This window comes from Frieseomelitta varia, unplaced genomic scaffold, assembly GCF_011392965.1.
Source record: "Frieseomelitta varia isolate USP_RPSP 00005682 unplaced genomic scaffold, Fvar_1.2 scaffold_281, whole genome shotgun sequence".
Taxonomy (NCBI): Eukaryota; Metazoa; Arthropoda; class Insecta; order Hymenoptera; family Apidae; genus Frieseomelitta; species Frieseomelitta varia.
In genome coordinates this window covers 2,062,747-2,090,429 of record NW_025110014.1, presented here as the reverse complement: position 1 = coordinate 2,090,429, position 27,683 = coordinate 2,062,747, and the positions used below count along the sequence as shown (strand labels likewise).

The 27,683-nt window shown below is 43.2% G+C and overlaps 1 protein-coding gene across 2 annotated transcripts; it reads right to left on the bottom strand.

Annotated features, from left to right (window-relative positions):
* Window positions 1–27,683, bottom strand: LOC122529241 (protein stum). 2 transcript variants are annotated; one of them, XM_043655137.1, is made up of 9 exons: window positions 27,406–27,683; window positions 21,544–21,605; window positions 19,963–20,356; window positions 17,323–19,153; window positions 2,044–2,292; window positions 1,375–1,591; window positions 1,038–1,164; window positions 762–956; window positions 1–221 (listed from the first exon to the last, which is right to left on the bottom strand). In XM_043655137.1, the coding sequence occupies exons 3-9, from the start codon at window positions 20,336–20,338 to the stop codon at window positions 94–96; spliced, it is 3,123 nt and encodes a 1,040-aa protein (XP_043511072.1). In that variant the 5' UTR covers window positions 20,339–20,356; window positions 21,544–21,605; window positions 27,406–27,683; the 3' UTR covers window positions 1–93. The 2 variants fall into 2 exon arrangements, with proteins under 2 accessions (XP_043511072.1, XP_043511071.1); XM_043655136.1 differs by lacking the exon at window positions 27,406–27,683 and adding an exon at window positions 23,704–23,809.

Below are 27,683 nucleotides of genomic sequence, written 5' to 3'. Positions count from 1 at the left end.
TCGCAGCTTTCGAGAAGGCACGTAGTGAAGAATCGCTATAAGACGAACAATATAAAAACGTAAGCCGCGGGAATCCCGGCCGTGGACTTGGAATTATCGCGTCAGTTCCATCCCTCTCAACGCTTGACTTGGTACACCGGGGGGCAGAGACGCTGGTTCTCCCCCCTTCGCTTCCGGATCGTTGATGGCTGCCTCGGAAGCCTTGAACCTCTTGTACTTCCCTTCGAACAAACACGTTTATTTGTTTATTTACAGATGGAGAAACTAAGAAGCCACGCTTCTTCTTGGCTATATAATCTAATTACCTCTTCACGCTCTTGGCCACGTACGTGGACAGTTAATAGTTATGTCCTATAAAAAAGCTAGCTACTTCCATTCGCGAAATCGTCCAAAATGTGAACTTAATTCTTTTAATGCGTTATTTTCTTTATTTGCCAGAAATCAAACGATATTAAATTAATATCTTCTTTGTTATTATAACTGAAATTAAAAATTCGTCCCTTGATAAGAAATGAAAAGTTACGAAGGGAAACGGCGTTCTTTGAATGAGCCGCGTTTTTAAATGTACCGCAGAGGTTTAATATTCTCTTATCTCTTCCTCCTTGGGATGAGATTGAGTTCATTCCAAGCGCCAGGGATATTATACTTGTCCACCCGGTTGGATTATACGACTCGCCAAGAGAACACGAGATTCTCGCGGTTTGTCTACCACGCAACGATTCAGTTGATTTCAGTTGATCGATCGGTTTAATATTACTTACTGGCTAAACGGACCAATGTGACGCCCCACCAAATGCTCCAGCCCCACCCAACCAGGCAGAATAAAACGGTGAATAATTGACCCACCCCGACCACCAGGTTCACCACGAACGCGCCTAGTCTCGACTTTAGTCCAGCCACCGCCGAGAATCTCGGCTGGCCGGTGCACAAGTTGAAAATACCGCTCCACACAGTGCCTGAAAAAAAATAGGTCACAGCAGATTCAGTACGTTCCTCGAGATTCTAGTTGGAGGAATTTCTTTCTATTTATTATTTACCAGAGCCAGGCAGTAAAACGTTCCACACGAGACAGAACCAAGCGAGGGGAACTGGCAGACAAGGAATGGCGCCACGCATTAGGGAATTGTGCTCTACCAGAACATCCGGTATCTTAGCTTTTGGTTCCTGCGCCGTTTCAATGGAAAGGAAGGAAAAGCAATCGTTAGTATTTCGATAGTATGTCTTCAACCTTTTAATTTCGGCGGTTTAATGCCTCTCGTTGAAACGTTCGATCTCTGATTGAACGGAAGTTGAGCTAATAAGGTTTGCTGTTTGGAGTTTTAAATTCGGATTTCAATCGTTTCAAATTAGTTTCTCGAGTGTTCGGAGTATTACCTCCGACAACGGGGGCGGTGCTACGCTGGTAAGACTGTGCTTGGCACGTGTGTTTCTTGCGCGTTCCGCTTCGGCGTTCCGCTTGCATTTGCAGTTGTCGAACAGACGGCGGCAAATGGCGCCGAACCTTCTTTCCGGAGGGCAGCAGACGGTGGCCTCGGCTGGCGCGACCCGCGATCTCTTTGAGCAACATTTCATTTCCCTGAGTCGCTTGCACCTGACACGAAGAAAGAGAAATTAATATCATTAATATCATACTCTCCGGACGTCTTTGTTCTTCCACAAATACAAAGAGAAACTTTGCGATTGTCATCACTTTTCTTCTTATTCAATCTTTCTTCAATCATCCGAAAGAATAATGAATTCCATAATAGAGACAGAAACGACGGAAAATTTTTATTTTGTTCGAGAAACGAAGGGACAGGAATCTATGTTAACGAAACTACAATATCAAAAAAGTTACTCGTATCCAAAATTATTCTCTCTGAACAATCGTACATTCCCGGCAACTCTTCGATCAGCTCTCGTATTTGCATCTATTCTCGAATCTACATATAAAACATCTGGCTGATCATCCTGGCTACTCAAATTAATCAAACTATATACTAACTGGAAAAAAATCCGATACACTCTGTCTGAAGAATCGTACATCCTGATGACCCTTCGTACCTGCATCTGTTCTTGAATTTAGGCCAGCAGCCGGCAGGCACGTTATCCCTGGTCAGAGGTTGCTCGTTCCTGTTCACCAACGTGGTCCTGGCGTGACTTCTGGGCCATGTGAGTCCCTTGGGGTCCGTACGACACGCCAGACACCTCATGCTTGGGCAGCACTCGCAGCAACGACTCAGAGACCTCTTCCAGCGCGTAAGAAGCCTGTCGGGTGCACGTTCGCCAACGCCGTTCGCCGCTGCCAGCACCCTGCAATCGAGAATGGGAGGCCGCGCCCCCCGATGCTGTTAGTATTATTAAAAATAGGGGTTGCTCGATCGATTCCGCGCGATAATGGAGCCTTCGGGGCGTCGATTAAGAAGGAAATGACAGGCATCGATGAACCGTGACGCGATCGAACGATACCGCCGTCTTTCTTTCGATCTGTCAGCCATTGAATCCTTCAAGGATATTCGCCACAGAGGCGGAGAATCTAGGTCGAGGTGAAATTGTCTCCGCGAAGCGGAATCGTTAATATTCAGCGTCGTTTAGTTTCTTTCGTATTTTCTTTGGAAGTTGGACTGAAGTTGGTATTCCAATAACGCAGATGTGGTATTATATCGCGTTAATACTGTGGAGAATATCCTTTGTACATTGATCAAGGATCAGAAAGTTGCGTTTGAATGGTTTATCGGTATCACGGGAGTATATATTTAAGACGGTTGTTGGTATAAATCGTACGTGTGCGGCGCATATTATTGTATATGTAGATTATTCATTATTATATGTATATATGTAGCGTGCAAATTATATATGTATACAACGTGATATTACATTATATATGTATATATGAGTGGAAGATATTGATTCTCTTTCTTTTATATGTACTAGAGCTGAAGGCTATATGTAATTGGTCCATATTATATCGCAGTTTGTCATCAACACTTTGAAAAAGAATTATTCCTTGTCTTTGCACAACGTAGAAAATTATTAACGATAACAATTCGACTGCTGTTCGTGCAATTTCATATTTCTATCCCGCTTAATAAATATTGAAATGGATATATATACATTTACTTTCGAATTTTATATATTTCTGCATTCTCCAATTTCCATGAAACATCCGCACTCACAGTTATGTATATTTGTATCTTATAATGTTGCGTTTGCAGCGATCGTTCCATTGTGCTCGTGACATCGAGTATTTCCCAGTGAACGTGTACCGCGCTGGTCAGACACGTCAAGCGCGCGTGAAGCAGCTCGATTCGTTTGTTTTTTCTCCCCTTGTCCTTTGAAGAAACCTACTTTCCAGTTATCAATGATACTTCTGCGACGATTTAAAAATTCTAAATCTACAAATTATCTTACTTTTCAAGTGTACAAATTACTAGAGGTATTCATAAATCTACAAAATTTTATTTTATTTAATACAGTTTTAATCAGTAATATAATTTAACAATAAGCACACTAAATGTCAATATATTTACACTAGGATATAGATTACGTTGTAACAAGTTAAATTATTGTCACTAGATGGCACAAGTTAAACTATTGTCACTAAATTAATTTATTAAATTTTATTGACGTTTACTCCTTTAAATATATTGTGAGATTTAACAAGAAACTATGACAATATCTATTTATTTTAATTAATGTGTAACAAGATTTTTATGACGACCGTTTGCTTTGATTATTAACAACAGAGAACACAATATTTTATTTTCTCCTTTCTTCAGTACCCCTAATATTATTGACACTTCTCCCTCGCCATTTAAAAGTTAAACAAAATTCAATGAATCGAAAGAAGCAAAGAGCAGCTATCAACAGCGTCAAAGAAAAGTACTAGAAACATGCACGCTATAATTAACTGTATAAATTATCCTGTCCATCAACCACCATTTCGTCAACGTTCCTCCGACAGAATCTCCGTCGATTAACTACCAATTAATCACCCCTCTCCACATTAACCTCGAAATCGAGACACCTCCGTCCCCAACGAAGCCTCCGATCGATTACCAATCCTAGCCTCGACAAAATTCCAAAGCCTGCGGCTACGTAAATCCGCGCGACAAGATATCACGCGTAAGAATCCTATCGATCAGCAACGGGGGGGTGGGGGGAAGGGGGAGGGAGAGCGACGTGAAAATCCCCACGTGTTACCACAACCACGCATATACTTTCCACTTTGATTCTATCCCCTTCTGGCCCCGAAAGCTGGCCGAAAGGTTGAACGCACGCAGAGGAGAAATATACGAGTGTCCTTACCTGTGCTCCCGGTCGTAGCTTCGTAGACTTTGTTGCGCCGCGCGTTCAAAGATCAACGGGCGCCGCGATCCGGTGATCGATGGCCGAGCGGAAACGCGGCGAATTCACGGCGAGCCACGGCGGAGATAGCGGAAGATAACGAGAACGAAGGATGATCCGCGGGGGTGGCGGATCGATTGAGAAGGCGAGCAGAAGGCGAGCAGTGGCAGAAGGCGCGTAGAAAGAAGAAAGTCGAGTGGAGCGTTCTCCGCGCGACGGCGAACGAGCATCGCGCTGGCACGGCTGGTGTGCCGCACGAAGATTGCTGGTGCCGCAGTCCTCGGGGGTAGGACGTACCTCGTAGGACAAAGGGCGGCGAAGCGGGGCGAGGGTGGAGGCGAGCCATTTGCTGGCCAGCGAGCCGGTCACGCAAAGATTTTCTCCTTCTCGGCGGCCGACACTGCATTACTCACACGTACAGGGGGAACCGGCCGCCCGCTTACCAACTTCCTTCGCTTGACCGCGAAATCGATACCACCACCGGCTCGGGCACGGTGAAGTTCTTTACCTTAACACCGCCGCTTTTTTCTCAAGGTGCCCACGCGTCAACTCTTGCCACCCCCCCCCCCCTCCCCTCCCATCGCGCCTCTTTCCCACTGGCACGATTTTTCCTCCTCCACCTTCGAGCTCTCGTGACTCGATTGTTTAGCTTTCTATTCTTCAATTTCTTCTTTCTTACTTTATCTTCTCTAGCTTTTATTGCGTTAGTTCGACGACGAAGGAACGCGTCGATGAACGCCAGATATATAACTCTAGTCAGACTTCATTGACAATGAAACAATCTTCTTCACATTCGGCGAGTATCGATTCCTCCGGTTCCATGAAATTTTCTTGGAGAACTTGCGTGAAACGACATTGATTCTCGAGCTTGGTCCTGTCTTTGTCTCCTTCAGAACGTTACTCTAGAGCATGGTTGGTCGATCACAGTCGTGACTTTAACGACTGTAACCTGTACGTTGTGAACGACGTTACACACACATGGATTCATTTGCACGAAAGAAGACGGATCTGTTATGAAGAATCGCAATCACCGGGGATAGATAAACGAGTGCGTGGGATTTTTCAGAATGGTGAACGTGCAAGGGGAACACAAAGGGCGCGAACCCGTGACGAATGTTTCAATGGCACGTTCGCGAAGTTTTTAATCGCGTTTCACTTTGACTCCGAGCGAGCTACCCTTGCGAGAATGTGCGTGCGAGCTGGCTCCGCTCGCGAGACCCTGAGGAATCGGGCGCGAACTTTCTCCTTCAGCAAGTTTCTTTAAAATTACTGCTTTTCCACGAACACCTTTAACTTTGACTGACATCGAAGAATCCAAGCGATACAAAAGAAGGAAGCTATTGCATCGCTGTTTCTCCATTAATTTGTCAGAAAAACACGAAGATATTTCTCATTTTTCACGAAAGAATTCTAAAGTTCTTATCCGTTTATTATTACAATTATATATAATTGTATTACGTGTATGATAATCGTATTATTTTGAAAAATTAAATTTAATCGTACCGTATTTTGTATGAAACGTTCAACTGTACTATTTTTTCAACATATTCATTCAGCTTTCACCGTTTAGTATTAATGAATTAATTAAATTGGAAAAATGAGGGACAATGTTTAAAGGAATATAGTATCTCAAAAGATAACTCAACGATGTATAATAATATAATAATCGTATTATTTTGAAAAATTAAATTTAATTGTACCATTTGTTTTAGAAACGTTCAATTGTACTATTTTTTTCAACATATTTAGCTTTCACCGTTTAGTATTAATGAATTAATTAAATTGGAAAAGTGAGGGACAACGTTGAAAGAAATACAGTGTCTCAAAAGATAATTCAACAATCACAATTATTATACGCATAATAATCGTATTATTCTGAAAAATTAAATTTAATTGTACCATTTTGTATGAAATTGTATTATTTTTCTCAACGTATTTGGCTTTTGCCGCTGTCGATTTAGTACTAACGAATTCACTGAATTAAAAAAATAAGGGACAACGTTTAAAGAAATAGTGTACCTCTCAAAAGGTAACTCAACTTCTTCTTTTACGTAGAGTAAAAGAACTCTTTTTCATAAAGAACCCTTCGTTTCCATGAAACACTTTTTTTCTACCGAGTCAATCACTGGTCGCCGAAGGAAATTCCACGCGATCATAAGGCTCGAGAGTGGGTGATAAGTGTGTTGTACTAACGACAAGTGAGTTGTGCCGCCGTGACGTAAGAAAACATATCATTATGCGGTGCGGAAAATTATGCGAAACCTGATTTAACGTCGTGTCCTGCCGTGTGCTAACATACTGCGCTTGGTCACGTGGCGAATCGCTCGCGGAAATCGTGAATGCGAATACATTCGCAGCGAGCGATTCTCTATGGACATTTTTTATGCGTAAAAAAAAAAAGAAATTCGTAGCGTAGGGAAGGTTACACGGCTGATTAACGCGAAACGAAGTTACAAAGAACAGTGAGAGAATCCGGTAACGTGCAGGAGGAGCAAATTGAAATGAAACCTTTCGACGAGCGGAGCAAACGCTGACGAATTATCTACGAGAGATTGGCCTGATTAAAAAGTTCCACCGTGGAAAGTTGATTTGCTTGAACTTCGTCTACTTGTTGTACGTGTTAACGTTCTAACGTTATCAAGTAGTTCAGTGAAGTTCAGATCTCAGAACTGATAAAGAGCAAAGATATTGTAGATAGGGAACGCTACGACTTTCAATGTTTTACGTTGAACGGAAGGTAAAACGAGCCTGAATGTTCTTTGTATTACAAATTCATTCAAACTGTATTTTTCACGTATTCAGTCATAAATGTATGACTCGATACTGATGAACTTGCAGCGATAACTTCTATATTAAACTCTTGGCCTGACAATTCGTTTACTTCGATCACTGAACTTACGAATTCATTATCTCTTGGATCAAGAATCTTGTTGTCAGTCATAGATTTCTTTTTCTGAAGAAATTAGGAAGAACGAACTCGTAGCTTGTGTAATTACTATGTGTAATTACATGCAGTCTGACAATTCGTTTACTTTAATCACTGAATTCCCGAATTCAAGCTAACATATCTCGTACGTTGAGATGCAAATCTTGTAGAAGAAACGTTGTCATCCATAAAAACTCTCTTCTGAAGAAATCAGGAAGAATGAAGTCTTATGTAATTTCTACGTTACACGGAGCCTGACAATTCGTTCGCTTCAATCACTGAATTCGCGGATTCAAGCCATCACGTTTCATACGACGAGATATACAAATTTTCAAATTTTCAAAGAACTGGAGAGAAGTCTTAGAAGAAACGTTGTCAGCCGTGAAATGTTTTTCTGAAGAAATTAGGAAGAATGAAGTCGTAGCTTGCGTGATTTCCACGTTTCTACGTGGATTACAAGTTAAGATACAAATCTTGCGAAAGGAACATTATCGGCCACGAAATATTTTTCGAGAAAATGTCTGGATCATTTCGATTCACTCTGTCGGATTAAAAAGCTGTGTCCGTGCCGGGAAATTGGTGGACACGGAGGGACGCTGATGGGACACGCGTGCAAACACGGTTGTCGGGACACCGGTGTGCAAACGCGTTGAGCAAAACCATTAAAAGTTGGCACAGCACCGAGCGGAAAGTTCGTACCGTGGCCGTTGCAGCGATTCACACAGCGATTACCGCGCGGTGCCGCCAAAATCGTGCAGTTAAAAGTTTACACGGTGCGCGAACCGAGGCGTCATTAACCCCTCTCCCCCTCGAAGAGCGAAGGAACTTTCAGCGACATGATTACCTTGTTACTACTTTCACTTCTGCTCGCGAGGCGGAGAATTGTCGGCGTCGCCCGACAAAAACCAAACGATTCACGATCGTTTTGTCGTGGAAACTGGGCCGTTTATCCCGTTTCAGAAATATTCAACCGAGGACTTAGGCTCGAACTCTCTCGCGACTTGACAAACCTCGAAACCTTTCGACGAGGAAATTTCTTTCTCTCGCGGAAGCTGCGACTGAAATTACACTCGTTGAAGTTTATTGCAATCAGTACTGTAGATACTTTAGTAGTTTTCTTTTTCTTTTTCTGTATATTTCTGTGAATGTCACAGTCGCGATAGCTTTTAAGAAGTAGAAATTGAGAAATTTTTTTAATTTGTAGTTGTTAAAGTTAAGGCTGTTTAAAGTGTAAATTTGATTGAGGATTGAGGGGAAGGGGGAGCATTCATTATGATTCTAGGTTCTAAAAATTTCGCAAAAGCGTACTTTCTCCCGGTTAATTGTTTACTTACAACAGGTAACCAGGCCAGTCGGATTACCGTAACCCAGGTGGAAATAATCGGACTAGAAATTACGAGGAACACAAAAGTGAGCGGAGAGGAAACGACCGGGAGTTGCTCATGATATATTATGAGACGATCGCGGTGTATCGCTTTAATTGCCCTTTTCCTTTGCGAATCTCGCGCGACTGCCACGAACGGAGACGAAACCAGACCGAAGCGTGTTTCAGTTGCGCAACTGAATTTTTCTCCTCGATTAATGCAATGCGAAGATAAAGTGGTGCTCGTTAAAAAAGGAACGTAAAAGACGCGTCAAGATTCCCACGGTGATTTTCTTTGACTTGCATTTCTATGGAGTAAAATAGTTACTTGTAGCCAGAGGAATATTCTGTCGCAAATTTTAATACGAATTTCGCACGCAGAAAAATACATGACGATGTATGACAATGCAATCGTTCCGACGCAGATACGTTTTCTTCTATCTTGGATTATTCTTGAATATTCAAAAACTATTTTTACAATTTTAAATATTTAAAAAATCTTTCCTCTACCTCTATGGAGACTTATGGATATTTTAAGTATTTAAAAAATTTTTTCTCCATCTCTAAATTTGTGGAAAAATTGCGCAAAATTAGGATCGGAAGTGTGACACTTTCCCCGAAACATTCAAACTTTCAAGCAGGAAAATTAGTCCACAAAAATAGGCCTCAGCCGTAAGGAATATGCGCACCGTAAGAAGGAAAGCAACAAAGTTACAAATATCGTGGTTAATTTTAAGTTACGTGACCGATAGTTAACTCGGGAACAGGGCGAATTAACATAAACAAGAGGTAAAACTTAATCGCGTTGCAAATTCCAGTAAATAATCGATGACTCTGCGGTTTCGCGTGGACCGAACGCCCGTGTTTCCATTCATTTTTCACGCGAAATCGGATCTGCCTGTGGCGAGTCCACTTTCGAAAACTCGAAGTAACATCGGCTTTCGATGGAGAAATTGGGACAAACGGCGCGTGATCGCTCGAATTCGTCCAATTACGACCACTTGAAGAAGAGGGAACGAACTAAATGCGCAGTTACATGAAATTTCAGCCAATTTCTGGTAATTATAAATACATTTTTATGTCGCGATACCGTGAACAAACATTTTTATCGTTAACTAATTGCCGGATAATTCTGTTTCGAATTTACTCAGTAGTAAATGTAAAAATTGAATGAACATAGAAATTGTACAGTTTGTACAGTTGACGTTCCATGTCGAAGGATAAGGTTTGCAATTACGATCTACAGGTTTGTAATTTAAAACAGAAAACCTGTTGGTTTGGGTTAGGTTTGGGTTAGATTTGGGTTAGGTATTGCCGTTATTTGGGTTTGGCCGATCGCGTTGACGTTACGCTTGTTCGATCTACTTATAATTTTACAGCCGCGCCACTTTTACTCGGATCGATGAACAATCTTCCTCTTGTCCTGGTTTACCTAAGTTTAGATCCTCCCTTAATCATCTCATTCGTCCTCGGTCCCACTGCAAAATTTAATTGACCCGTCAGCTCGATCAAGACTAGATCTCCGCGGATCTTGCCCGAGCGCGAACCAAACAGAGGCGATTCACGAGGATACAAATTGGCGCCATTCATCCCTGTTTAACGCGATCGCCAGAACAATACACGATGACGATAGGAAACCCAGCTTCGTCAAACTCGAACATACGCTACGCCGATGTATCAACGACAGCTGAAAAATTCGCCGATACGAAATAACTGAGAACGCGGACGAATATGAAGTTGACGTCAGTGTCGCGCGAAACTAGGCCAAACACGAAGGGCCAGTTCATCCGGCGTGGAATAGGAGGGCGACTCACGCGACTGTTCAGCCTCCACTCTGGCTCGAACCTGTCCAAAAATCGCGACTCGAGTCACACGTGTCGCTGAAGCGACGGACGTCCGGTCGGAAGCGGTGTGCGCGAAGAAACACCGAATCAAAGAGGGTGGCAACCGTAAGTGAAATACATGAGGGTAGTTGCGGCTCGACCTTGGCCGCACGCGACGCTCAACGCCCGTCGGTCAATCTATGTACGTAGCCGCGTTACGTCGATTTTTGGTTGCGCTAGCATACACGTACACACGCGTCGAGGGAAGGATAGAATTATTTTCCACGGTGATCTAACGTTATACGGACGACAGGATGTCACGAGGGTGTCAAGAGTGACAGAGATTTCAAAGCTTTCAGTCAGACGAGCTTTCTGTCTTTCCGTAATTTTCGGCGAATTTTTTCGAGAAAAATATAAAGCTTCTTGTATTTGCGTATTTCGGTAGAGTACGTTCTTGTCTGGTTATTCTCCGACACATACAGGTTTCATTTTAATTATTTAATTATCTCCACACTTGCTGTCTTCCGTGTTTGTGTATTTTAACCTTCTTTTTTTCGTTGTTCTTCCACACACAGGGTCTGTCTCATTTTAATTAAAATTCTGTTCAAAGAATGTATTTTCTATCGAGGAGGGGGAGGTCTATCTTACGACGACCATTAGATTTGTCTAGGTGGAAATCTCGAAGTCTCATCCATATTTTTTTTTAGATGGAATAGTATTATCTTTCTTAGGAATTAATCGACGCAGCTCGACATTTTAACTTTAATTTTCGCATGATGTCTCCCTCGAAACAAACAAATTTTACTTTGTCTCTTTCGAATAACGAGTAGTTGCGAAAATAATTGCGTGAACAAATTAAAATGTCCGTAATATATAATAATCGCAACAACTACAATTGCAACTGTTACGAGATAACAATTTCTTTTTTCGTATATTTCGTGTATTTCTGAAATTTCTTCGATGGAATTACAAAGTGAAATTACAGCGTTTTCTTTCTTTAGACTTCGTTCAATTTTTAATTATGAAATTGAAATTTCAATTTCCTGATGTCAGCGTGAAAGGAGGGCGAGAATCGGAAATTGATGGAGATTGGCGGGGGATTTATTAAATAAGCGCTCTGGACGTGTGATCGCCGGTGTAATTCTAAGTAATAGTTAGGTGAATCACGTGCAAGCGCTCTGCGAGAATAGAAAACGTTCGAGACTCGACCAATCGCGAGTGCTTTCTTTCTTTCTCTCAAAGAAAACGCGTAGGTGAAAAATGGCAAATGAAGAGTGATCGCGTCATTCGAGACGCCTCCCTTCTGCGCGATATTTGCAAGGATCTCCGTGCAGATTTCAAATATCGATCCCTTTTCCGTTGAATATGCGAAATGTCAAGCATGAAACATTGTTCGCATTCTCGCTTTATCTCCGTGTTTTTTCTCCTCTCTCTCTCTCTCTCTCTCTCTCGTTTTTTCTTCTCTGCGTAGAAACGAGGTGCCTTTCCGACTACCGCGAGAATAATCACGCCCAAGTGATTAACTGGAACATGCGCGACGCATTAGTTTGCATTTTAAAATTTTTTTAAAATGGGACGATGTTGTTCAATAACACTACGCGAGCGTAACGCGCTACCATAAATCTGCTGCCGGTCGTTTAAACAAGCACGAATTATTTATTAATAAATACACGGAACGGTGGCGCTTTGTAAATAAATTTCTCCTCGAATCATACTTGAAATTCCTTTCGCAAAGAATTCTGACTGCGAATTGTTTTCGAAATATTAAAATTCTAAATGCTGATAAAATGCTAACTTTGAACCCTCGACGAAGAAATCCGTTTTCGAAAGTGGAGCATCGGACGAAAGCTATCGCACGTGCGAAAAATTTGCATTTATTTGTGAAAACGTTGCATGTTCGAAACGTATGCAAATGTACACTTTGTCTCTCGAGAGCCAGACCTCGTCAAGCAACAACTCTTTTCTTCAAGATATTAATGGAATTTTATTGTCAGTGATCTCGAAGGTTTGACACACCAACTAGTCAAACTTTGACGTCGACGAAATGAACGAACTATACGAACGTACGAGGGACATGCGTAATGCAAGCTCGACGAGATTGTGGTGCAACGGAACGAAATCGAATCGATCGCGCGAGCCAGCCTGCGTTTACGTTCAACAGGCCGGAAATGGTGTGCACGTGTAACCGTGTTTTTAGAGGAATTCCATTTCCCGAGCGGACGATCGACTAATAATAGACGTGATAATATTTGCTCGGCCCAAACGAGGCTGTTCGAACCAGACGAATTGTGCGTGTCCAGCGTTTGGCGAAGTTTATTTTCAGCGTCCTCAGCGATTAGTACCTCGTCAATGAGGAAAAGTAAAAAAGCAAAAACGAAATCGACTTGGATCGACTTGGGCCAGTGATGAGTGCAAATTCACGCGTGTGAAATTTTTTTTGAAAAAAATTTCAGAAGAATTTCACGGTGCGTTGAATTTACGACTCTCTTCGGATTTTTATCTTTACTAACTCTGATATTGAACCAATGGTCAAGCACGTTACATCAACAATTAAATAAAATGAAAGAATTAGGTTAAGATACTTAAGTAGACAAAAGAATAGCATAGTTAAGATAAATATAAATATAGGATACAAAAATATTACACGTAAAATTTAGGACAAATGCAATGTGAAATTGTGCAATGTTAAGAGAAAGCAATGTAAGAACCAAAGTCAATTCCAAGGCCAAAGAGGCTGAAATAAATATAAACATACATATATCAACAATTAAACGTGTTCATTTCACTTAAACGAAAGTGATCGATCGATGATTAATCGCGCAAATTATTCCATGGAATTGAATAGCATGATTGAAGATCGATCGATCAAAAAGTAAACATCACCGATTCACCGAACGAAATCGTCATCACGGTGGAAAACGATTAATCTCGCGCGGAGCGCAGCCCGTCCGATACTAAAATTGAAGATGATTAAATATAGCTGGAAGAGTGTCTTCGCGATCGAAACGAACAGCTGGCCATTAACGTTAGCAGCTCTCGCTCATTGTCAGTGTTTCACGCTCGAACTCCACTTCAAACTTTTCCATTGCACAAATTCAGAGCAATCATTTCTGCATTTATAATTGGCTCCCCTGTGGAAATACGAATGAAAAAAGAACCTGATTTCGTATTGTACACCATTTTCACGGCTTATCAGTAATCGAGAAAGAAAACAAACACACGTAGCAGTCCGACTGGATCGCGTCACCGGGATAGGGTTTAATTTGAAAATTGCAATTCACCACTTCCCGAGAATTGGTTCGACGAACAAAGCTACAAGCTTCGACAATGAGACGAACAGTCGGATGAATTATTCAATGGAATCCATCCGCGAATTGCCGGCCCTCCTTACGTCTCATATTTTTCCAAATGTTTCCACTATGTTTCCACCGTATACGTATATTTGCGATTATACGCAGCATCGTCACGCTATTGCGGCTCTCCGAGTCATTTTTAAAACGTGGTCGGCTCTGTCGTTTCGAAAAAGAGTTTTACATTGTAACAGGTGAACAAGGAACTGCTTCGAGCTCGCTGAAGTTACGAAACTGGATGGATTAATTAAATGACCGACGTGACTTAATTAGTCACATCTCCGCTGTGACTGTGATTTTTGAACGATCCGAGAAATGGAGCGTAAAACGAAGCGAGGCGAAATGGGTCGTGAAAATCGAGAATGGAAGCTTCGCGTGAAAGTGTCGGTGAAGTTTGATCGTTCCATTCGCAACGACGCTCACACACGCTTCATTTGCTGTACCTTTAACATCGACAAGCGTCAAATCGCTCGGCGTGTAAAACTTTCTGAGGAATCCGGAAGTCGACGTAGTTTAGTGAGACAAAGAAATTCAGATATTGTGTATGGTAATTTCTGAAGAGGGCTCAGATACTCTAAGCATTTTAATAAACGAGTTCAATTCAGTTTGTTTCAACAAACCTACACGGAGTAAAAAAAAAAGAAAAAAGGGAATTTATCGAACGAGAAAGAAGAAATAAAGGAATTATGTGGCTCAAAGGCGTGAACGATCCGTGTCGAATCCGGAAGTTGACGTAGTTTAGTAAGACAAAGCAAAAAAAATTCTGATATTGTGTATGGTAATTTCTGAAGAGGACTCGGGTAATCTAAGCATTTTAATAAACGAGTTCAATTCAGTTTGTTTCAACAAACCTACACGGAGTAAAAAAAAAAAAGAAAAAAGTGAATTTATCGAACGAGAAAGAAGAAATAAAGGAATTATGTGACATGAACGATCCGTGTCGAATCCGGAAGTTGACGTAGTTTAGTAAGACAAGGCAAAAAAAATTCTGATATTGTGTATGGTAATTTCTGAAGAGGACTCGGGTAATCTAAGCATTTTAATAAACGAGTTCAATTCAGTTTGTTTCAACAAACCTACACGGAGTAAAAAAAAAAAAGAAAAAAGTGAATTTATCGAACGAGAAAGAAGAAATAAAGGAATTATGTGGCTCAAAAGCGTGAACGATAGACACGGTCTTGACGGTCTCGTGCTTTTCGTCGTTCGTGCTTTTCTTTTTTTCCCCCCTCGTCTCTCCTTTTCCCCTCTTTCAACCACCGATCCGATCCAAGTTAATTAGCGACGCTCGTACAACAAGGCGATTCGAAATTCTGATTTATAATCCCCTTGAGCCAGGCCGTGGCGATGTAAATCGCCGCGGGATCGATAAACCCAACTCGGTTGCATCGACCAGTGGAAAGGGTGGTGCTTTACAACTAGCTGGGGTGAAGGAACTCGGTGGATCTTACGATGGGCCAAGTTTTCCCGCACTACCCTCCCTGTCCAGTAATGTCCGCCAGGAAACGCAAGCTCTGACCAAGACAATTTAACCAACGTCCGTGTAACGACCATACTCGCGACACTCCTTTCCCTTCCTTGACTTTCTACGATGTAATAGATGGGAGTGACAGAGACATTTAAATGTAAAAAAGAGATCGTAGAAGCTGACAGAAGACGCTGAAATAAAATTCGACGGAAAACAGTCGAACAAAAAATCCAAGAGAAGAATTTTCGTCTGAAAAACTACTCCACTATTGTCTCTTGTCTTTTCAAAACAGTCGAACAAAAAATCCAAGAGAAGAACTTGCGTCTGAAAAACTACTCCACTGTTGTCTCTTGTCTTTTCAAAAGTGAAAGAAAATAATCACGCAGCGAGAATAAGAACAGAAAGCAATTTTGCCCTATCGCGAGTAGAACTCTGCCACGACTGCACACTACTACAGAGTTGACGTGTGTTCGGTGTGAAAAGTAAATTAGCCAGTTGCAAATGGCGACCACTCGATCCGCGTTAAACCAGTTCATCGCCAAGCTTAACCTTGGTCCAGTGTAATTCTCGCTTGAGGGAAAGTCGCGTAGTTAGTGAGGGGATGTAAAGCAAATTAATCAAGTAGACTGGCCAGTTGCAAAGGGCGACACTCGATCCGCGTTAAACTAATTCGTCAAGCTTAACCTTGGTCCAGTATTTTCTGCAACGCAATTAATTCTCGCTTAAGGAAAATCGCGCAAGTTGGCCGAGCAAGGCGGTTGGATCTACGTGCTGGAAGACGTAACAATAAATAACTGCGCGGTAACGTAACCGTTTCGTGATCTTGCGCGCGATTACCTGGCCTTAATGAGGCGGCGGTCACTTCATAAACTGCTGATACCCGCGGATAAATCTTCCTGCTCTTCGTAGCTTGATTAGCTACGCGACGATGCACTGATATTGATAACGGAAGATCTCGCGGGGCAATTTCGCCCCGTGGAGAGAAATGGGCTCTCGGCCGAGAGCTAAGCGCGCGGCCAAGCACGATTTCAAGCGAACAAGCGAGTTTTAAGGTAACTCATAATTCTGGCCGCCGGAAGCCGCTCAGCGATTCTTTTCGTTACGCGACTCATCACGAAACGCGATTCGTTTTAATTGAGAATGATGTCCCGCTTTCGTGTCGCATTAAATTTCCCCCGGAAGCTTTTGAAAATAATCGAACGTCTTCGCAAAAATAAGGAAAAAAATATCTTCCTCGCAGAAGTGTGTTTCCTGTATCCTGTACACTAAATCCTGTTATTTTTCTTTTTTTTTTTTTTCAAAGAACAAGTTCAATTTTTTTTCTCTTTTTTTAGACAGACCGTGTTTGTCGACTTTTCAATACGTTCACTTTGTTCCTAAGACCAACTAAGCGCAACCATCCGTATATAAATTCCGCTAACAACGTGTCCTTTAATACGGATCCACATCGGATCCGCGGCGATTTATTGTCGCTTCCGACGGCATAAATAGCCTCCGTGCCTGTACTGGATCTTTCCAGATTAATATCTCCCGGTCCCGATATAAATACGATTTCGTGAGATCAAGGAATAACGAGCGGCCGTTCAAAGTCGAAATTTCGCGGCGGGAAGGGGAGGTGAAAAGTGGTGGCAAGTTTTAAGTCCTTGCGAGTGAATCGATAGAAACGCTACGAGCCTAATTTCAACCACCGAGTCGGCGGTGTTCTAAACATTCTACGATCTTTCTCTCCCTCTTTCTCTCGATCTAACGTGAAATATTCTCCGAAATATGCATGGAATCGATCGGCCTGCAAACAAACTCTTTTCAGAAAAAACGCGCTTTCGTATAATAAATCTTGCAAGTGCGCTTGACAATGCATTCGTAATTTCTGCTTCGTAGTTACTCGTGTAGTGTCGATTCCACCGAAATTGGAGAAAATAAGAAATTTCGCCGAAGTAAGAAATTTTCACCGAGAGTGAAGGCAATATAAATAAAAATTCAGAAATTTCGCCGCCGAAACGGGGGAAATTTCAGGATCGTAACAATTTACGACGATGGCGATGAGACGCGATACGGTAAATGGTACTTACGCCGGCTCGCCGTTTTGCTCCAGATACATCACGTTCCCGCTTAACGTCTCGATCTCCTGCGGCCGTTTCACCACGTGCATCCCGGTCTTCTCCCTCGGCGAGGACACGCCTTTCACGGTGTCCACGCTGACGCCGGTGTCCGTGGATCGGACGCTCTCGATCGAATCGACCGACACTCTCGCCGACGATTTTACGGACGTGCCACTCCCGTGATTGTCGGCACGAGCTTTCGCGTTTTTGCCAGCGCTGTTCGCGTTCCTCGAGTCGTTGTTCACCGCACCAGCCACGTTGGACACGTTGTTGCTCGCCCTCGAGGAGGCTGATTGATCGGAAGTGCTTTTCACGGGAACGGGCGCGTTCTTCGCGTTCGCGACGACCTTTGTCGTCGCCTCGGAATTATTCGTGGACCTCGGGATCGTTCTCGCGGGATCTTCCTGCTTCACAGACGCACTCGCTACGGAGACAGCTGTCCTTTGAGCATCCGTGCTCGATGGATTTCGCGTGGTATCACTCGCCGGCTCAACCTCGTTCGCTTTGCTCGAACTCGACTGAACGTTCGTCGACGCCGGTTGAACGGAGGCGGTTTCCTCGATCTTCTGCTCGTTAGGTCTGCTGTTTTTCGCGTTTTGATCGTTGATCGCGTTCTGGACGATCCTGTTGGAACGTTGCGTCGCCGAGCCAGTGTTGCTCGCAGCGTTACTCACCTTGCTCACGCTTTTTATCGATTGACTGATGCTGTTACTCTTCGAGTGACTGCCGACGTTCTCGGTAGGGACCGGAGAATCGTTTCTGCTCTCCGTTCCACCGGCCTTCGTTCGTCCGCCGTTAGATTTACCAGACTTGGAGATCGGAGGATTCGTCTGACGATGATCCTCGTTGCCGTTCGCCATTTGAAAATTCTGCGCTTGCTTAGCGGCCGCGTCGGCGCTAGCCGTGTTCGCTGATTTCAAGTTCGAAAGATCTTGCTGGCTCTTCTCCAGCTGACCTCGCCTCTCGGACACCTCCGCGTCCAGAAGAACCGACGCGTTGGCGTCGATGTGAAGCGGCTGAACAGCCGTCGTCGCTGTCGTATTCACCACGCTGGACGTCCCCGTGGCAGCGGATGTTTGCTTCAGGAGATCGATGAGATGCAGATCGGCTGCCGGACTTCTCTCGGTGTTCGAGCCCTTGTTGCTAGCTTGAGAACTTTTCGACGTTCCCGAGTCGGACTGCTTGCTACCTTGGCTCGACTCGATCGCCTGTTCGTTCGTGCTCGCGCGTGCCTCCTTCGATCCTTTGTCCCCGGCTTTTTTACTTCTCCCGTTGGCTTGGCTGTTCGAGATGTTGATGAATCTAGCTGGATTCAACGCGTTCGAGCTGACTCGGTTCGTTTTCAACGGAATCTTCGATGGTGACGTAACGCGGTCCTTGTTCTGCGTTTTTCCTACGCCAGTGACTCTCTCCTGGCTTTGCTTCTTCGCGGTCCAGGTGTTCCTCGACGGAGACGCGGCGACCTTCTGTTGCTTCGCCATATCCTTCGAACGATCCCTCTTCGCGCACTGCGACGTTCGCTCCGGCTTCGTCGGTGTTCCCTGGATCGGCGAGAGCTTGCTAGGCGTTTTCGAGGCTGTTCCCTGTCGGCGAGCGGCGAGGTTTGTCGCGCTGCTACTGTTCCCGGAGGCGTTCAAACGATTCCTGGAGTCCGTGGTGTGGACACGGGTCCGCGAGTCCGCGCGACGACCGAGCCTCGGCGAGGCAAGACGCTCCGTCGATTTGCTCAAGGACGTCGAGCGTTGACGCGTCGGCTGCGGGATCAAGCTTCTCCTCGGACTGTTCTGCTGCGACACCGACACTGCAAATTGCGACAAACATCGATTAGAGCTCCCTGTAAGCTCGATGGATCTTGGATCGCTGCAATCTATACATTCCTCCATACTCTTGAGATTGAGATTTTATCGAGTGAAAAGTAATTTTGTATTCTCTCGATATGACGGCTATATTTAGGATAACTCTGGTTATATACAGGGTGATTCTCGTAACGTGACGACGTCAAATAACTCATAAAATATTTGGTGTACGAAGAAAATGTTTCAGATAGAAGTTGCATGGCTTACAGGTGGACACATACTACTGTAATCAGTTTTATGTTCTTTTGCTTTTTTATCAACATACAAAGGTCACCTTCAATTTTTTAAATGGAACAGTTAATATTTCTTGATATAAAAAAAAGTATTACACCAAATAGAGTTTAAAATACATAGGTTTGACTGAGATATTAGTAAAAATATTTTTTTATGGAGTATTAGAAAAGTGATCATTAATCTCAGTAACTATGTATTTTAGACCCCATTTGATGTACCCCACTTTCGCTTTTGTCCGAATTCGGGAGGAAATATTAACTACTCCATTTAAAAAATTGAAGATAACTTTCATATCACAAACCTTTTCTATGCAGACTTCAACGCTTCATCCGAATTCGAGAAGAGATATTAACTATACCATTTAAAAAATTGACCTTCGTATCTTGATAAAAGAGCAAAACAACATAAAACTGATTACAATAGTACATGCTCCCCTGAAAGCCCAATGTAACTTCCACAACTGAGACATTTTTTCGTACGACAAAATTACGAGACCTCACCCTGTGTATGTGTGTCTTACCTCGTCGTTCGTTTCTTCCTCTTCTACGAGCATCCGCGTGTTCCGGAGACTGCGGCCTGGACTTGGCTCGCGGTGGCGGCCCCTTGAAACCGCGTCCACGAAACGGCGAGATCCTTCCAGCGGCGAGCGTCGGCGACGGACTCCTCGCCTCCGGGGAAACGGGCCTCGAGTCCGCGATGATGACGAAACTGGATCGGCGATGCGCCCTCGAGGAGGACGCGGTGGATGGCGCGATTTTGTAGGGCTCGGGTGCACGCGGCGGCGGCGGCGGCGGCGGTGGCGAGATCGCATTCGGTGACAGATAATTGCCGTCGGTTGCCGCGAGCACCCTAAACGGAGGCGGTCGTTGAGCATGGCCGTCGTCGAGCCGCCTCATCCTTTCGAGGCACCAGAGCTGTAACGCCAAAGTCACCAGAGTCGTTTTTCATCGGAACATCGATGATAATCGCGAACGTCCAAATTAATCGACGTTATTCTCTGTTGCACAATCGCGTGGAGAATAATGGAAGATTGACGATCGATTTTGAAATCAATACTCGCAGCGGTGAGATTTGCAAAGAGATCGCGAATTACTTCGGCATTTACCTTCGAGGATGTTAAGCGTTAACTAGTACAGAATGCACCAAAGATCGTCTTTTACTAAAATAAATCCGTAATTGTTTATTTATGTTATGTATTCTTTATATTATTTATTATATATTCTTTATATTATAATTTTATTATATATTCCTTTTCTCAACATTTGAAACATAATGCAACAATCGTGTTTGAACTTGAATTCAAATTATAATAAAATTAGTTTCTTCTCGTATTTTCGTGTTTTATTGAAAAAAAAAAAAAAAAAAATAGGTGAAAAGAAATTTTTCGGCCCACTTTATATGCACGATTGACAGAGCTGAATTGTTACTAAAAATACATCTTACGCATATCCTGGTAAGAATCTAACTTGATCGAATGTTAGAAATCAAATTAATTGAACGAGAAGAACGACACTAAGAAAGTTCCGGTCTGAGAACAGTTAAGCACAACCCCGTGATGCCGTAAAAGTTCATAAAATATAGTAGATTACTCACCCTTGATCCACTTTCAAATTTATCTTTTAAACAAAAATAACTCAAAAAGAGGCGCGACAAAGATTGAAAAAAACTTGTCTCGACTGCGAGGCTCTGCTAAATTGGACTCTCTAGCGTATGTACTGCACGATTGTCTGATCCGTTTATCTCGAATTCAAAATAGCCAAAGTCCAAACGCGATCTTCTCAGCCATGATTCAACGTTCTGCTGTTCAAACGTTGCACTAAAGTTATTTTCGTTCACTCCACACGCATAATTCTCAGCTTCCTGCATAATATTTGTCGTGATACGAAGCTATCGGCGGGGCAAGCTGACGCAAGCGAAACTTTCTAGTATACCGTATACTTTGATAGAGGCATCTCTGTCCGGCGAAAGTTCCGCGCGACGTTGAACACGTTAATAACAACCGGTGACACTTTAACAGTCGCTGCCTCGCGTAAAAGCATACTTCGAACGCTAAATACTTTATAGAACGTTAAGTCAGACACGTAAAGAAAGTCCACGGTACCTCGAGTCCTTCATGCAGACGAGCAGGATGCGGAGGACGCCAAAATCCGTTGTCGCTCTCACCTGAAACGCAAAATGAAACGGCGTCATGAAAAGAAAAAAAAATACCATTAGAGAGAATCCAGATTTGAAATTAGCTGGAGAAACTCTGGCTTGTTAAAATTCCGTGTCCGTGTTGCGTTAATTAAAAAGCTATGAGCTCGATGGGATGGAACGTTTAAATGAAATTCTCGGAAGAGAGTGCCAATTATTTCGCGTGTAACTCCTTCCTTTTCGAACACGTTGCATCGAGATCCACATACTGCATCCAAGGAGCATTAAAACAGCTCGTAAAAGTTTTTAACAGGCCGTATCTTCGTTTATAGACACTGTCGATGAGCTCGTACGAATGTGGGATTAATTAAACTTTTCTAAAGTCCTCTTGTAAATTTGTAAATCAGCTAGCATATTAACCTTAACGCTGCCGATGAAAATGTCCAAAAATTGTGTCAGAATAATCAGAGTGCAAGGATTAGGGAAAAAGTTTATATATTCAACAAAAATCTGTCTCTACGCAGTATAATAAAATTATAAAATTATAGAATTATCGGCCACACTGGTAATTAAGGATCGCTAACAAGCACAGCAATTGAATCGTCTCGTATCCCCGGATTCGCGGGATATTTCCCTCGTTCTGCACGGCCGCCCGAAGAACAAAAACCTCACTATGGTTCCGGAAGTCCGCGCGCCCAAAAAAAAAAAAAAAAAAAAAAAAAAAAAAGTTCCCTGAAACATTCAGCCCGCCTGTTCGTTCCTAACAAGCACGGCAACGTTAGGAACGAAGGGCCTCCATTCATTTCTCGACTTCGTCTTTCTTCTTCTTCCTGCGACCCGTTTTCCACTCGTCGGCGATCAAGCTGAATCAACAATCAACCAGCATCTGGCAAATTAGCGGGTTCGCGTACAACATCCGTAATTATTCGTCGAGCGATCGCAATCGCTCGCTCTGACTGTAGCGGGCCACGTCGAGCGGACACCGATCTTTACGCGTTTTATTCACGCTCTCATACGCGGGAATGCTCGAGCCGATCGCGTCAGTCTCGCTAGAGCTGCGCGATGCTTATTACCGCCGTGATACCGTGACGTCGTTGAACTACATTTTCTGTATGCTCCCTCGACTAGCTTCTTCCTACTAGTTCTGATTTTTCTTTCTTTTTTTTTTTTTTTTTTTCTTACTTCTTCTTTTGCTCGTCGCTCGTTCGTCGATGCTTGAATATAAAAAGGGGGAGATCGATAGCGCGGCGAATCTTTGCGATGAGAAATTCTTTCTGAAGGGAAAAGTGGATTTAGTTTTCTTGCCTCGCTTTATCTTACAAATGTTGGTTGCTTTTTTATATATTATATATCACTGCTTGATATACATATATGTGTAATCGAGACTGTGTAATAGTCTGGACACGCAATATTCCCTCTTTCTTCAAATATTTTGCCCACCTTCTTGCCTCTCGCTGCTTTACTATTTAATATTCTTTAGTGTTGTTTAGTTTTCGTTTGTTTCGTTTAGAGATTAAACTCGATGAAGAAGTTTACATGATCAGCGGCAGCGAATGGGTAAACGATTTTAACGAGCCGTCTTCCACCAGCCCTTCAATCCACTGGTTGTATCGATACGCGCGTTACAAAAGAGCTGTTTTATAATTCGAACGTGTTACATTTTAGCGCGGAAAATTGTAAGCGTGTTGTGTTAAAAAAATAGGTCAATGGAAAGCGGTCGTACAGCGTTTTGTATTATCGCGATAAATCTTCCTGTGCGATTTCACCGTCCATATTTTCTTGCAAGCGCCGCTCGAAGATATACGCCTTGTACGTTCCTCATTTCGAAAAGTCAGAGTAAAAAGTAGCAAATTTACTCGTTTACACTCAAAAAGTTCCATTTCCTTCGAAAATGCTTGATACTTTTTCGTTAGATATTTTAAAGAAAGGTTTTAAATAATTTTTTTTCTAAATAAATTTCTCTATTTCTTTACTTTAACGTCTCTGATGGAAACTTTTACGTTTCATTCGTGAAATTTGAGTTCCGGTATCAAATTCGAGCAATCCTACTCAGTGAAACAATCGAATCGCCGACCATGCCGAAGATAATCGCGAACAGAATTGAAAGAAAAAGAAAAGAAATAATCACAGAGGTAATGACGACGATCCATGTACCATCCGGAGGAGACGATGCATCGCGCGGACCTGCACCATGCCGGTGGTCCCCGAAGAATCTGCATCGTGTCCAATGACATTCCTCGAATCACCAAGGGACAGGCTGGTCAGCATGAAGGATCGAGCGCGAACGACCTCGTAGCCAAGATGTGTGACTCACGATCGTTCCCTCGATCGCCCCGACGACGACGCGATTGATTTACGACGACCGTTTGTTTCGAATTAACGGACAGGCGGATCGAGGCGTGATTCGCGATCCCTTTTCCGTGGGAAGAAATTATTGCACGCTCTCTAGGAAGATCTGTCTCCTCCGTGAATCGCGCGAAACGATCTTCAACCGACTGAACACCTCTCCTCCTCAGCGACAATGATCGTGGAAGATGATCGTGGAGGTGGAAGCGCGACTGTTTCCTCGCGGAAAACAGAATTTCAACCTTTCCTCTCCTTCTTACTCTTGTTGAAGGAGCAAGTATCACGCACAGCAATAGAAACGTTGGACACATAGGCGCGAAAGGAATCGTTGTTGTGAAACAGGGTCCAAGCAAACGTCGAGGAGCGCACGAAATGGTTTCCGGTAATTAAGTTGCTTAAATCGTTAATGGAAGATGCTCGAACTGGGACGAGTATACAAAGTATATGTAAACCGGTTCGTAACGACGTATATGTCCGGGGATGATGCTTTAGAACCGTTTTAAAAACGATTTCGTAACAACTGGTTCAGAAACGGTTTATCATATGTCGATCATTTTTTGTGAAATGGATGGAACTTCTATAGAGATTCGTACGAAGATCAGTTGGCATCTAAAAGAGCGGGTATGATAATTGATGTAAAAGAAGCGGGTAGAATATTACGGTACGCGCGCGAGAATCGTTGTAAAAGATACATTTGTGACCTTGACATGAGATATGAATGCGGAGGCACGTGACATGATCGACGATTTTCCCGGTGCATTTGTATGCACCGTGCACTCTATCTAATTGCAATCAAGAATCGAAAATGTGATAAAACCGCGGGGCAGAGTATCGTTTAAAATATTACGAAACTCATTTAGGATACGCGTCAGGATTAAAAACAGCTAATCAAGAATGGACTGGCAACGAGTGAAATGAAACAAAAAGAAAAAAACAGAAAAAAACTGAGGGATGGAAAAGACTGCGCTAATCTATTCTTCAAAACTGAAACTTTCTACAGATGCAGTTAACAAAAAGCGAAACGAAATCGCCGATTATCGAATCTGGAAAGACAAGAGGAGGACGTCTCTTCCCATTCGGATTCGCTTCAATTACGCGGCAACCTAACGCTCGGTAGCCTAATGAAGCTCGTTTAACGAGACCCAGGCGAAACATTTGCCGTGATCGACGTTATAAATAACGATTTAGCGGCGATGAGGCGCGGCAATGCGACGCGCGTCAGCATTCGTTGCGCAACGTTTCAATTAAGAGACCTGCTTATCCCCCGTGATCCTTTCTCGCTTCTTTCTGGCGTTTATAATGGGAAATGTCGCGGGAGAGACGCTTTATCGGGAGACCGAGCCGGCTGAAATAGCGCGAGCGAAACAGTAAATCAACGAGCCGTTAACGAGAATGGAAAATGTTGGAATCGGCTTCCAACTCCGGCCCCTCGGGAGATCAACGACCGTGTATGTATATAAGTACCTGTGTATATTCTGTCGGACCAAGGAAGTTCCGCGCGGCGTAACGATCATGTAACAACCGATTATTTCACGGGGCAGTCGAGCAAAGACCAGTGAATTAATTGTTACGCGAGTACCGACAATTGCAAGCCCCCGTTCTCCCAGCATTTGCATACAACTGTATGTAATTGTTATCTGAACGCCGAACTGCGGAGTATTTTTTTTTTTTTTTCAATAGAGCAGATAAAAATGTTTACCACTTCTCTTTCCTATTGACCAATATGTATAATTGTTGTTTGAACGTTGAATCTGTATAATTTTCTTAAAGTTAAATAAAGTTCTTTCATTTTGAAGGGAACTCGAATAATTTGTGCTAACGAAGCAAATAGAAAATAGTTTGTAAAAAACGAAGTTGATCTATTCTCATGGCTGCTGAGAAACAATCGTTGCAAATTATACGAGATTGTTTCACGAAGCGGAATCTCAAGCTGCGAAAGTTAGTGAAAATTGTTCACGCGGGCAAAGTTACGTTTCGTCACCGCGTTCTAGCTAGTTCGTCGCAGCGACTAGTACAAGTATAAAACCTTCCGTCGCCAGAACAAGTTCAACTATTAACTTCGTGACACAGTTGCGGCTAATTTGAAACGATAAATTCCGATTTAGTCGAAATTGCAGGTTGTACTATTTTCACGTATAATTCCTGAGTTCATTTTCTCCTTCGTCACACAGAAGCAATGAAACGCGTACACAAATATACATATATATATACAAATATACATAATATAGTACAAGCGCCATTCCGTTTGCTCCGAAATTGCGCGGCTTTTGTGTCGCCGCTTTAATTCGGACAAACTCTCACCAGTCCTCGTGTTCCCTGACAATCGTCATCGATCAAGAGTGAAAATATATAAGCGTGTGCATGAATAATTCCACACAGTGGACACGACAAAAAGCAATATATTAAATAGAGTGATCATTTCTTGGTTCCAGAACACTCTCGCCCAAAACGCGGTGAATTAAGAGCTTAATTCGAGTCTGAATCTTGATGGATTTCATCGATCTCCAAGTCTCTCCTCTACGTTTCAACCGTGTAATAAAAACTAACTTGAGCTTAATGACACAGCCAACACGAAGAAAAGAATTGCAACGAGGCTACGTATCGTCCGGCGAGGAAAGAAGGAAATTCCGCAGGACTTTTCCTTGCCCATCTAAGTGGAACAGTCGGACTTTTATCGATTCGATTTAAATCCGTCCACCACGAAGACCACCGCGAGGAAGGCGCGTAAGTTTTTCTTCTTTCAAGAAGAACCTCAAGAACCACCCTGTTGAACTTTCAAATCGCGACTCGACGAAGAAGTCCATGATCCTGCGATCAGTTGGTGTCTCGCGTAAAATCTTGAAATTGAACCAAACCAATTAACCAAGAAGGAAAAGAAGAAAACAAGAGATCACTTTGTAGGAAGAACGCGAGGTATGCTCAGTAAATGGTCAAGGTGGCCGTTATAATAATCACGTTGGCTTCGTAACAGATGCTATCTGATTAAACCAAAAAAAGGCATGACCCATGAAATTTCAAGTACGACCTCGTGCGCCAGTCACGAGAGCGGCCACGCGCTCCGCGAATTCCACCAATGCGTCAGAAATTGAAAACAATTGAACGAGATTTGGATTGCTCCGAAGAAACCTCGATTCAAACGAGGCGAAGCTTTCTGAAAAATAGTCCATCGTCCAAAGAGAGAGAGAGAGAAACTTTAAACCTTCTACACCACAAAAGATCTTAGTTTCCATTCAACTCGAAACACTTTGAAACAGATAAATCCAATCCTTGTCCGCACTTTAACCTCTTCGAGAATCTTCAAATTTCCTAGAATTCCTTGTTCACTTGTTCGACGATGACATTCACAATGATCCATCTGGATCGTCGAATTAGCCCGTACCGTGTCACCAGTGATGGTCTCAATGCTTGTACTCTACTACTTTCAACGAGCTAAGCAAAGAGCCCAGACGAAAGCGTGTGGAGAGTAGTAGAAGACGCGTCTTACCTGGCTACCAGGTGAACAGCGAGTCGGAGTCGCCGGGCAGGGTGCATTTACGAGGATGCAAACCTCGAGGAAGCGTCGGTGATCGGCATCGACGTGCCGCGGCGTCGGTTCGCGTCTTCGCGTGAGCACGAACGCGTTCTTACTGCCGCGGGGTTGGCCGGCTCGGCGGTTCGTCGAGAAAGCGAGGGTACGTGCTGGTCACTCGGCAGGCGCTGACGCGATGACCAGACGTCGAGGAAACGTGACCGTCTGTCAACCAACTTGGACGTCCAACATTT